Source organism: Agrilus planipennis, unplaced genomic scaffold (assembly GCF_000699045.2).
Source record: "Agrilus planipennis isolate EAB-ADULT unplaced genomic scaffold, Apla_2.0 scaffold273, whole genome shotgun sequence".
Taxonomy (NCBI): domain Eukaryota; kingdom Metazoa; phylum Arthropoda; class Insecta; order Coleoptera; family Buprestidae; genus Agrilus; species Agrilus planipennis.
Window position 1 is genome coordinate 138109 of NW_020438966.1, and position 12654 is coordinate 150762.

Here is a 12654-nt window from a genome sequence, read left to right on the forward strand (position 1 = left end):
TCATGAGAACATTGCCGTAGACGAGTCAATGATAAAATTTAAAGGACGCTCTTCTCTAAAACAATATTTGCCTAAAAAACCCATCAAAAGGGGTTATAAGGTGTGGATATTAGCTGATGAAACAGGGTATTGTTGGAATTTTGAGATATACACTAGGAAGACAGGAAATGGGATAGAAAAAAGCTTAGGAGCCAGAGTTGTAAAAACATTGGCGGCCCCTTTTATAAATAAAAATCACCGAATATTTTTTGACAACTTTTTTGTTTCGGTGAAGCTAATGCAAGATCTTCTTTCACTAAAATTATTTGCTACTGGCACAGTCAATTCGAACCGGAAGGATTTGCCCAAGTTCAGACCTGACAAAGATCTAAAACGAGGAGAATATGAGTGGCACACGACTAATACAGGAGTTACCGCAGTAAAATGGCGCGATAAGAAGTCTGTTCATCTACTCTCTAATTATCACGATCCTTCTATTACTACGGAAGTTAGAAGGAAGGAAAAAGATGGAACCTTTGTTCAAATACTTTGCCCTAGTTTACTCACCGACTATAATAAGAAAATGAATTTCGTAGATAAATTTGATCCAAGGCGAGCATCCTACGGGCTTGATCGGAAAAGTCATAAATGGTGGCACAGAATTTTTTTCTTCTTCATAGATACAGCATTGGTAAATGCGTTTGTTATTTATAAATTGCATAATAATTCATCCAAACTAAGTCTAAAAGATTTTCGAAGACAAGTCAGTGACGGTCTCTTTGCAAGAACGCCTGTGAAAAAAAGATCCCTACCTATACAACTTGCTACAACAATTAAAAATCATAAACCATCAGTATCAGAGAGGGTAATGTTAACTTGTAGTGTTTTCGGTGGTTTTTGGTATTGCACAAATATGGCGCGATGAATTAAAAGAAAACACTAACATAGAATTGGTCTCTAAGATTTTTATAAACACACCAACAGGAACAAGACAATCACAAAACAATAACAACAACAATAATGATAATAACAATAAACGGTAAACTTACGAAATAGCTGGGAGAAAAGAACTAGAAGAACTCGGAAGAACTAACTGATTTTTGAAATCGAAAATAAGGGTATTTATAGTTAATAATTGTAGAAGATAGAAAAGGAGAAGGGTAGTTTAGAAGGAAGACAGAAGGTACAAGTACTGACGGTAAAAGTTCTCAGAAGTAAATAGAATGGAATGTTATTGACGGAGAAACCAGATTGTTAGTAATTATAAGACAGGGTACATGCAGGTATAGGGGTTCCAGGTAATGAAGCATGCTTAAGAGTTTGAAATTAAAGTTGAAAGTAAAGATTTAGAAATAAAAATTCAAATATTTACAATATGTACAGATCGCTACAGTACCCTCCTGCTAGTGATAAGGTCACGATTATGGGCTTGCTTGATAGCGATCGGTGAAGCGAACCTTCCTGCCTGATCGGTTAACTGTGGGTTGCATTTGATCCTGGATAGGTTGCTCGGACTGCATCGTTTGCTGAGGAACTTTTTCTTGCGTGTCGTCCTCTGACATGGTAAATGCTGGTTTTAAACGGTCGATTGAGACCACGACATTTTTGCCATTTATTCGCACGATGAATATTTTTACTGTCCTGCTAATGACCGTGTATGGACCTTCGTACGCAGGATGTAGGGGTTGTTTGGGTCCATTATATCGTACGAAAACTTGATCGGTGTTAGCTAACTCCTTAAAGACGAATGTCTTTTGTTGTTTATGACTTGTAGCTGCAACTGGGGTCAAGTTTGCGAAGTCGTTTTTGAGTCGCTCGGCGTAATCAGCTACATCCTCGAACGTTTCGCCCTTTCTTGGGGCTAGGAACTCTCCAGGCAATCGCAGCGGCTGTCCGTAGGTAAGATCCGCGGAGGTGGCTTGAATATCTTCTTTCCATGCCGATCGTATTCCCAATAAAACGGTAGATATCACTTCGGTCCATCGGTCAGTGGCGTGACATATGATAGCTGACTTTAGTTGCCGGTGTAATCGTTCTACCATTCCATTGGCCTGGGGATGATATGCGGTCGTACGTAGGTGGGTTGATCCAGTCAGTTCGTTGAGACGTCGGAAAAGATCTGATTCGAACTGCCGTCCCTGGTCGGTAGTTACTTGTAACGGTACGCCAAATCTGCAGATCCACCCTTCGTAGAAGATTCTAGCCACGGTTTCGGCGGTCTGGTCCTCCAATGGAAATGCTTCCGGCCAACGAGTGAAACGGTCCACGCAGGTAAAGCAATACCGTTTGCCTTCGGATACTGGCATCACGATCAAATCGATGTGGACATGGTCGAATCTGGATGCTGGTTGTTTGAAAATCCCGTGCGGTGCTGATACGTGACGCGTAATCTTCGAACGCTGGCATGGTACACATGCGCGAGCCCATTCGCGACAGTCTTTTTTTATGCAGGGCCATACGAAACGACTTGTCATCAGCTTCACGGTGGCTTCGATGCCGGGGTGAGAAAGGCCGTGGACTGCATTGAAAGCTGTTTTTCGAAATTTTGGCGTCAGAAATGGTCTCGGAACTGTTGTAGAATGGTCGCAAAAAACAGATACACCCATACCAGGAATCTCGATCTTCTTCAGTTGAAGGCTTGATTCGGGGCGTAGGTATGTTTTTATTTCTTCGTCCTGCTGTTGGTCTGTTGCGAGGGCGATGAAATCTAACGGTTCCTTGACCTCCTCTATTCGCGACAGCGTATCAGCGAAAACGTTGTCTTTTCCCGATACATGTCTGATGTCTGTGCTAAACTGAGCAATTAAGTCCAAATGACGCGTCTGACGGGGAGTCCATTTATCGGACTTTTGTTTGAAAGCAAATGTTAGAGGTTTATGATCGGTGTATATGACGAATGTTTTCCCTTCTAACATATGGCGATAGTGTTTAATAGCTGCGTATATAGCTAACAATTCTCTATCATTTGCACTCGGCTGGGCTTAACTTCTTTGAAAAGAAACCTAGCGGTTCCCAATCATTGTCGACACGCTGGTGCAGGGCAGCTCCAACAGCTGTATTGGAGGCGTCGCAGATGAGTGCTAGGGTTGCGTCCAGTTTTGGGTGGGCCAGAAGGGTAGCTTCAGCGAGGCTATTCTTGCAAGCGACGAATGCCTCTAGTGCAGCCGGTGTCCACTCTATTGGCGCTTTCCCTTTTACTCCATCGTGCAAGAGGCTGGTCAGGGGAGCTTGCTTATCTGCGGCGTTTGGCAAAAACTGGAGGTAAAAATTTAACATACCGAGAAATTGCCGCAGCTGCTTGGCGTTCTCCGGCTTCGGGTACTTCCGTATCGTCTCGACTTTTTCCGGTAATGGTTCAGCTCCGTTACCCGTTAGTTGGTATCCTAGGAACTGCACCTCTGGTTTGCCGAATACGCACTTCGCCTGGTTGATCACGACTCCGTGGTGTTGTAGGCGACCGAAGAGAGTTTTCAGATGGTCATAGTGTTCTTCTTCGGTTGCGGACGCCACTAGGATATCGTCAATGTATGCGTAGCAGAAGTCTAATCCACGCAATACATTGTCGATAAACCGTTGAAAAGTTGCGGCGGCGTTACGAAGCCCAAACGTCATATATTTGAACTCGAATAGTCCAAACGACGTGGTTATCGAAGTTTTTGGTATGTCCTTCTCTGCGACCGGTATTTGGTTGTAGGCACGAACCAAATCTATCGTGCTAAAGATCTTCTTGCCGTGCAGCGTATGCGCAAAGTCTTGAATATGTTTTATCGGATATCGGTCTGGTATAGTTCGAGCATTTAAACCACGGTAGTCTCCGCAGGATCTCCAACAATTGTCCTTTTTAGGTACCATGTGCAATGGCGACGACCACGGACTCTTTGACGGACGTGCGATGCCGAGCTCCAACATTGCCTCGAATTCCTTTTTTGCTGTCATCAGCCTTGCAGGGTCTAGACGTCTAGGTCGATGAAATACAGGGGGTCCGGCGGTGGTGGTAATGTGGTGAACTACCTGATGTTCGTTGTCGTTGTTTCGCGCCTGACCGCTCGGTTTTGTAAGGCTAGAAAATTGTTGCAGTAGTTGGTGAAATGTAGAATTTCCGCTTACTGTTTTCACACTCGGGGTATTGCAGCCTGTCAGTTGTCCTTTTGTTGTTAAGTTGGTAAGTTGGTCGTGTAACTTGCCATTTCGGAGATCGACCAGTAAGCCAAAGTGAGACAAAAAATCGGCTCCAATTATAGGCTTCAAAACGTCTGCGATTACGAACGACCATGGAAAATTGCGGCGTAGACCTAGATTCAGGTTGAGGTTGATCGTCCCGTAAGTTGCAATTGGTGTCCCGTTGGATGCCGATAACTCGTACCCCGATCTTGCATGTACTATGTACCAATGAACGTGGATACACGCATAAGTCGGCTCCTGTGTCTATTAGGAAACGTACACGAGACGTTATATCTTTGACGAATAGGCGGCGTGGTGATGTTCTCGGGTCGCATGCCGCCACTAGCAACCTGTCGCTTCGTTTCCCGTCTGATTTTTGGAGCAGGGAAGTCTACATTTTCTGGCCTGGGGTCCAAACTTCCAGTGGTACCAACACATACCATTTTCGGGATGATCTCGATGTCTGGAATGTGAACGGGATCTCGGCCTTCCGGATCTGTACGGGGATCTACGGCGGTCGCGCATTTGCGGCTGGGTAGAAATTGTTTCTATTTGTTGGCGTAATGCGGTTATTTGCTCCGTCACTTGTTGTTGGATAGCCAGTTGAAGTTGCGCAAGTCGAATTTCCAAATTCGTATCGTTTGAAGATGCCTCTGCTACCTGGGGCCTATATATCCTTGTTGCTTCCACTATGGTGTCTGCCATGTCAGCCAGTTGATCTAATGTGCTGTCTGATTTTGTCACTAGGTGTGGTTGGAGATGCGGTGGTAATCGACTTAGCCAGATTGTGCGTAAAACAGCGTCTCCTACTATACTTCCGGCTAACGAACGCAGGTGTCGGAGGAACTGCGACGGTTTCCGGTCACCAATACTCTCGTGCTCTAGGAGCTTGCTGGTCTTCTGTTCTTGCGATTGGGAAAGTCTCTTGATGAGTTCGCTTTTCAGCACTTCGTAAGAATTTTCTGCAGGCGGATTCATGACAACATCCCGGACTTCTGCCAAGTACTTGGATCCAAGTGCGCCTAGAATATGGGTAAATTTCACCTCGTCTTACGTAATTTCTGATGATTGGAGAGTTCTTTCGAATACGGCGAAAAAGTACTCGGGGTCGTTGGGAGTAAACTCAGGTAACCTCAGGACGGCTCGCTCAGTTGTGGACGGAACCATTCTTGGTACTTGAATTTCTGGAAACCTATTTTGCGCTGTTTGCTGTTGCCATTCTTGCATACGACGCTCGAATTCTTGCCGTTTTTGGTCAAGTTTTTGGCGCTGTTCTTCAATAAGCAGCCTTTGGGCTTCTATTTGCTGCACCAATTCGTTGTCGGCACGTGTATTAACCATATTTCGGAAAAAATTACGGCGTTAACAAAAAAAAATTTGAAAATAGCGAACCGTGTCGATACACACTTGTGCCTGCACACAATTTCGCAGGTACACAATCGCGCCGGAACACAATCACGTCGGGGTCACCACTGTAGTGTTTTCGGTGGTTTTTGGTATTGCACAAATATGGCGCGATGAATTAAAAGAAAACACTAACATAGAATTGGTCTCTAAGATTTTTTATAAACACACCAACAGGAACAAGACAATCACAAAACAATAACAACAACAATAACGATAATAACAATTAACGGTAAACTTACGAAATAGCTGGGAGAAAAGAACTAGAAGAACTCTGAAGAACTAACTGATTTTTGAAATCGAAAATAAGGGTATTTATAGTTAATAATTGTAGAAGATAGAAAAGGAGAAGGGTAGTTTAGAAGGAAGACAGAAGGTACAAGTACTGACGGTAAAAGTTCTCAGAAGTAAATAGAATAGAATGTTATTGACGGAGAAACCAGATTGTTAGACAGGGTACATGCAGGTATAGGGGTTCCAGGTAATGAAGCATGCTTAAGAGTTTGAAATTAAAGTTGAAAGTAAAGATTTAGAAAATAAAATTCAAATATTTACAATATGTACAGATCGCTACAAACTGAAAGCACGCATCAACCTATAAGAACCACTCGTAGAAGATGTGCCTATTACAGCACGAAAAAAAATGATATTAGAACTAATTGGAGATGTAGTGTATGCCAAGTCCCATTATATTTAGGGAAAACAAAATTCTGCTTCCAGTCTTTCCACAGAAAATAAAATAATTTGGTTTATAGTTATTTTAAGCTTAAGTATGGTAGTTTAAAAAATTAACCTCCCTCTATATTTTTTTGTATATCAGGAATCGTTTTTTTCTTCCTATGAGTGCGTTATTGAATATCATATAAGCCAGTTATCAATAGCATACAGAAAGGAACTACAGATGTTAGGAGACAGTTGGAGCATCAGTTCATTAAACCCACAAGAGACATCTAGAAATAAGAGATCGTTGGACTTCATTGGTGAAGGATTCTCGTGGTGCTGCGGACTAGTAACACACGAAAAACTAAAAATGGTAACGAAAAACGAGGACCGGTTAAGGCAGCAGCTCCTATCACTTACGAAGGGGCTTTCATCGTCGGTGAAACAAGTCAGTGAAAATTCAGAAAGGTTCAGAAAATACGACAGCATGATATCAGCCACGTTTCAGAAGAAGGAAGACAGAATGAAAATCATTGAAAGGTATGTAAAGATTAAAAAATATCATTCAAACTACAAACACCAACAAATAAACGACCCACAAATCACTGGTGTATCCACAATAACCAAATAATTGCTTGACCAAAACCAACAAAATGAAACAGTAAATCAAACTTGTAGTTTCTGAACCGGAAGTCGGGAAACGATACCACTACATCACTTATCTATGGTCGCAGATGGACAGCGAAACGATGGAGCTGTTCACTTCACATGGACTTCCCAAAATATATAATTTAGAAAATCAACCACAATGGAAAAACCGTGGAGCGAGTTGGCAGACTTTCTTCCAACTAACATCTTTCTACCGACTACAGTACTGGACCAACGCCCAACAATATGAGAAAAACTGCAACGTCCAGAAGATTATTAAGAAACATAATATAGAAAAAGAATACATCAGCAGTTTTAACTCCCATGAAGTAGATTTTATATTCAAAACTGCTGTTAAAAAATACAACCAAGGATACGGTGGGCGAGCTAACGGATCACCTGACACGCCAACACGGAAAGACACGGGCAAAATTCCACAAACAAGCATCGATTTGCCATTCCTGACGTGATAGTATGCTTTATTTTTATCTATAAATGCCCTATTTTTCAACGATGGAAACATGATGCTAACCTTGATCCAAACCACACGGGTTCTCTCCTCAAGAAAAAGACGATACGAAAGTGCGGACTCATGGAAAAACTGTGCAGTGTTGATATGCTAGTGGGTGTTCAAAGATTAATGTCATAATATAGTAAGTGTTACGAAATTTAGTGTCGCGAAAAACATTAATAATTGTAAATTAGTTGTAGTTCTTTAATATTTAAGCAATATTTTTTGTAACAACTTTGTATTTTCAATTTGCTGATGATTACTCTTAGGGAATTTTTTCCTTTTTCAAATTTTTTTCTTTAGCTAAAGGTGGAGCCCATCTTTTGTAAGCCAGGGGGAAATGTCACGCAGTGAAATTTTAATGAAATTCAAAAAACTATTTTAGACTTCAAAACATATTTCAAAATCAATTAAATATTTCATAATTATAACGTTGCTATTCTTTTCAAATTCATAAAACGGATATCGAGTTCATTTACTTGCAAAATAAGCGCATTTCGCATTACACAGCAACGAAGTGGTAAGTGAAAAGTATTATTTATTTACAAGCAGAATTTGACGCCAGTTCGATAGCTCTGGTCATTGGGAAAATTATTGAACTTCGCGAAGTCATCAATAAGGACTTCGACGGTTTTTTTCATTAAATCAGCTAAACCAGAGAAACTTCTGGAACCAGTGAATGACCCATGGACAAATAATCACTGGGTCATCAAAAAGTTTAGCGCGTGAACGGGAATCGATAGTCGGATCGCGATCAGTCGATTCCGGAACGCGAGTAACGGGTGGCAAACTTTGGGTGTTGGTGACACTACCCCCTGGGCGATGATGATTGCGACGCTTCTATCAATGTAAGTAATCCAAATTTATCTTTTTTGTGTTTTGATCTACATTGGGGGAAGATCCTTTTGTAAATGTTTTTATTCAATTTTATTTATCATTTTATATATAATAAAGTTGTAATTGTTTTAAAACTTGCCAATCTTGTCATCTTAGTACCTGACCCCCAGTCACGCCAAAATAATTAATTTGCACTAAAATCAGGCAATTAAAATAAATAATTAACCAATTACCGATGTAACATAAATGGTGAAGACACCGTTTCCAAATCGAGCGTGACAATAACTGCAAAGAATAAACTTTCAAACTTAAACTCATTCCTTGATAACAAAGGTTTATTAAGAGTAGGTGGAAGGATCAAACATTCACAAATAGATAATTGCCTCTGAACATTTGAAAAATTTGCACATGGGAACACAAACATTACTTTCAATAATTAGACTCAAATATTGGCCTACTGATGGTCACAGAGCAATCAAGGGTGTTTTAAAAAGGTGTAGGTATAGTATGTTTTCAAACTAATCCAAAGCCAATTAATTTTCTTATGGGAGACTTACCAAATGTAAGAGTGACACCCAGTAAACCCTTTACAAGATGTGGCTTAGATTACGCCGGGCCGGTATATGTAAAGGATAGAACATTACCTAAACCAAAATTAGGAAAGACGTACATTTATATCTTCGTATATTTCAGTGTCAATGCAGTACACATAGAACTTGTGAATGATCTCACAACCGATTTTTTTCTAAATTGTCTAAAGAGATTCATCTCTAGAAGAGGCAAACCAAGTGCAATTTATACAGATGACGGCTTAAACTTCATTGGTGCCAATAATCACTTTTTAGAATTATATCATTTATTAAATAGTAGTAAACATAATGACAGGGTTAGTGATTTTTTGGATCATGATAAGATAGAATGGATTTTCATACCGCCAAAATCGCCCCACGTGGGTGGCCTTCGAGAAACCGCGGTAAAATTTACCAAATTCCATTTAAGGCAAGTATTGGGTAACACTTCAGTTACTTACGAGGAAATGTATACAATTTTAACGCAGATAGAAGCCTGCTTAAACTCCCTCCACTATCACCTCTATCCCTAGACCCTGATGATTTACTACCTCTTACCCCTCCACATTCCGTGATTGGGCAATCATTAACAGCAGCTCCTCAAAGAGATATTTAAGAAGAAAAACTGACAGTTTTATCACGCTATCGCTTTTTGCAGCAATTACTCCAACAATTTTGGTCACGTTGGTCGCGAGAATATCTGTCTCAACTTCAGAAAAGAAACAAGTGGAAAGGGGATCCAGGTTCTGAGCTGAAGATAGGTTCTCTGGTTATACTCATGGAGGATAATGCACCCTCATTGAAATGGTGTATGGGCAGAATTACAGACTTACATCCAGAACGTGATGGCATTGTTCGACTAGTGTCAGTAAGAACAGCCAGTGGTAGTATTTTTCGACGGAATGTAACAAAAATTTGTGTTTTACCGATGGTTGACGAAGGTTAAATCAGAAGAGAATTATTTTTTTTTTTAATTAGTTAGTTGTTCATAAAGATGTGATTCTTATTTATGTTTTTAAGATTTTCTGTATTCATCTATGTATTTTAATGTATGTAATACCGTCATTATTCTGTTGAAAGAGAGCATTCAAGGTCGGTGGCAACTGTACAATTTCATATATTTTTCTTGGATTACGATTTATTTTATGCGCCTGCATCACCCACCTTTACCCAGGTGTAGCGATTGTGCGTTTAGTGGTAGGGGTGTGATTTCAGACAAGAGTAGTGGTACCTGTCAATTGATAAAGATTCCTCATTCCCTGCATAGGGTAGTCCTTTATGCAAATCGGTATAAAGAAGTTTACAGTCTTCGCCAAAATTCTGATCACAAAAACAGTATCTAATAAGAAATAGTCTTTTAGGTAATTGTAAATGTTGAAGATATGTATCCCCTACTAAAGCTATGATAAACAAGCTTTCGGAAAACTCAAAATGTCACCTGCTATCAAAGCGTCAATCTGTGGACGAATCCATGATTCGTTTCAAGAGCCGCATTTCTTTCCGACAGTATATGCCGCTAAAGCCTATAAAAAGAGGTTACAAAATGTGGGTCCGGGCAAATGAGTATGGTTACGTCTCTCAATTCGCAATATATATGGGCAAGTCAGGTGGTGAGGATGGTACGCGTGGTGAAAATGACTTGGGAAAGCGCGTCATAACTGATCTCACAAGAGACATAGTGAATAAATACCACGAAGTATACATCGACAACTTCTTCATTTCGGTAGATTTACAGCTAGCTATGCAGAACGATGGAATATATCTATGTGGAACTGCCAGGAAAGGGAGAAGAGGATATCCTAAAGACTTTGTGGAGGACAAACAAATGAAAAGGGGAGAAAATGACTGGCGCGTGAGCGATTCCGGACTTGTCGCTATCAAATGGAAGAACAAAGCAGTCCAGTTCCTAAGCAATTTTTACAACCCAGATAAAACCGAACTTATTAGCCGGAGGAAAAAGATGGGACCCGAGAAGGATACACTTGTATCAAACTTGTCAAAGGTTACAACGCGCATATGGGGTTTGTGAATAAGAGTGACATGTACAAGTCTTCTTATGAAATTGACAGAAAGTCACGAAAATAGTAGCATAGAATTTTTTGGCATTTCGTTGATCTAACGGTTGTGAATGCTTTTCTCATTTACAAAGAGAAAAATGCTAAAAACGCACGAAAAACTCTTTCACTGAAGGAATTTAGACTTTCTGTTGCATGTGGTCTAATAGGTGCGAATCCGGAGACACATCAACGAGGCAAAAGAAGCAATGAAGGTGCAATAAACCGATTCATGACGTACCGATAGAAAGGCGTACAGACAAGCCAGCCCACATGCCAGTGAATGATCCCGGCGTCAGGTGTGCTAAATGCAGTACAAAAACAAATCCACACAGAACTAGATGGCATTGCAGTTCATGCAACGTTGGGCTATGTTTACAAGATGAACGCATTTGTTTCGCCGATTTTCACAAGAAGCCTTGACAAACTTTTATTGTACTTTTCGAAGGGTTTTGTTACTTTTTGCAATCGTTTGCATTGTAGCCATAAAGGCATTTCTGTTTTTTTGCAAGTTGAATATATAAATCATTAAATACAAAAATGTCTTACATTCCCAGGCGGTTCCAAATAAAACCACCATTTATTGAAAAAACTATAAATAAAAAATTGCTTTTAACGGCGACAATATCATATGTAACTAACATAAAACATATTTGGTTAAAAAAAAGTGTAATTTTTCACAAAAAATTTATTTGAGCCTCAGAGGGTTAACTTATATCTTCCTATTTACAATGCATTACAGCTGCTTAATTTCAGTTAGTATTCAATGATCAGTAAGAAGATACACATCGCTGTCATCATGAAAAAAAACCTACGCTTGAAAGTAGGGATATCATCATTGTATTCGATGAAAAAAAAAAAGAAAATACGAAGTAGGTCCGACTAATAATGGCACATTTAATGATTTGTGTCCAAAGATTATTAGCGTCCAATTTTTTATATAGCTACATATGGATGTAATTTAATATATTTATAATTTTTCGTCGAATAGACCACAATGCAAATTAGACACTATAGTCAAAATATATATATAGAGAGAGAGAGAGCCAGTAAATTGATTTGCTCGAAAATTAATTGAAGAAAAGGTCTATTTGAAGAGATGCTTTCAAAAACACAATTCATGTCGGAATGATACTTAAGAAAAATCCAAGAATGACTACTTAGAACGTAATATGTCGAATAGCCCTAGAAATGTTCTTAAATTGCACCTTCGATAACCGCATCCCAAGTGTAACCATACTTCACAGGATAAAAACGTAGATACATAAATTAACTACATCCATAATAGGTGCAACGTTCAGCATTTTAACAAAGCACAGAAAGTAAAACTTCTCACGTACATCATTCTCCGACAATAAAATAATTTGACAACCAAGATTTCATGGCTTGTAGCTTGCATTGCAGTTTATGTTTCACATAACTGCGAAATGTAATACACTTTAATAAAAATCGTTCCAATACCATACCATACCAATACATTTTTCATTCAAGAAATATTATAATACAACAACCTTGTTCAAAAACTACAATTTGGTTTAATTCAACTATGCTTTGTTTACTGTTTTGTCAAGCATAGATATCATTGTACACCTGTAAAGCTAGTGTAATAAAACAATCATTCCAATTTATTCAAATATTCGAATATATTGCAGTACTTTAGAATCGGAAAAAAGGAAGAACAGCACGATAGGTAAACGATAACAAGAAAAAAAAGAATAGAAATGACCAGTCCTTAAACATTTTTTATTTTTAATCTAAGGAAATGTGATATTAGATTGATGTCACCACATAGTTTATCAAAAAAAAATATTTATAAAAATAAACCTTTCCA

General features: G+C 39.4%; 2 protein-coding genes across 2 annotated transcripts; both read right to left on the reverse strand.

Annotated features, from left to right (window-relative positions):
• Window positions 1-1400: 1400 nt before the first annotated feature.
• Window positions 1401-2894, reverse strand: LOC112904665. The gene has a single exon (XM_025975307.1). It carries the CDS (start codon window positions 2892-2894, stop codon window positions 1401-1403), a length of 1494 nt encoding a protein of 497 aa, XP_025831092.1.
• Window positions 2895-2940: 46 nt separating this feature from the next.
• On the reverse strand, window positions 2941-5481 carry LOC108740169. Its single transcript, XM_025975308.1, has 5 exons — window positions 5230-5481; window positions 4653-5145; window positions 4421-4603; window positions 4087-4358; window positions 2941-3990 (listed from the first exon to the last, which is right to left on the reverse strand). The coding sequence occupies exons 1-5, from the start codon at window positions 5479-5481 to the stop codon at window positions 2941-2943; spliced, it is 2250 nt and encodes a 749-aa protein (XP_025831093.1).
• Between the last annotated feature and the right edge of the window lie 7173 nt (window positions 5482-12654).

What these genes read in the sequence shown, in the direction of transcription:
- LOC112904665 (XM_025975307.1), bottom strand. Translation starts at nt 2,894, where the DNA reads ATGTTAGAAGGGAAAACATTCGTCATATACACCGATCATAAACCTCTA.
- LOC108740169 (XM_025975308.1), bottom strand. Translation starts at nt 5,481, where the DNA reads ATGGTTAATACACGTGCCGACAACGAATTGGTGCAGCAAATAGAAGCC. An exon ending in ACCCCGAGTACTTTTTCGCC is followed by an intron (nt 5,146 to 5,229) that starts GTATTCGAAAGA and finishes CTTGGATCCAAG; the next exon opens with TACTTGGCAGAAGTCCGGGA. An exon ending in ATACCCCGAGTGTGAAAACA is followed by an intron (nt 3,991 to 4,086) that starts GTAAGCGGAAAT and finishes AACGAACATCAG; the next exon opens with GTAGTTCACCACATTACCAC.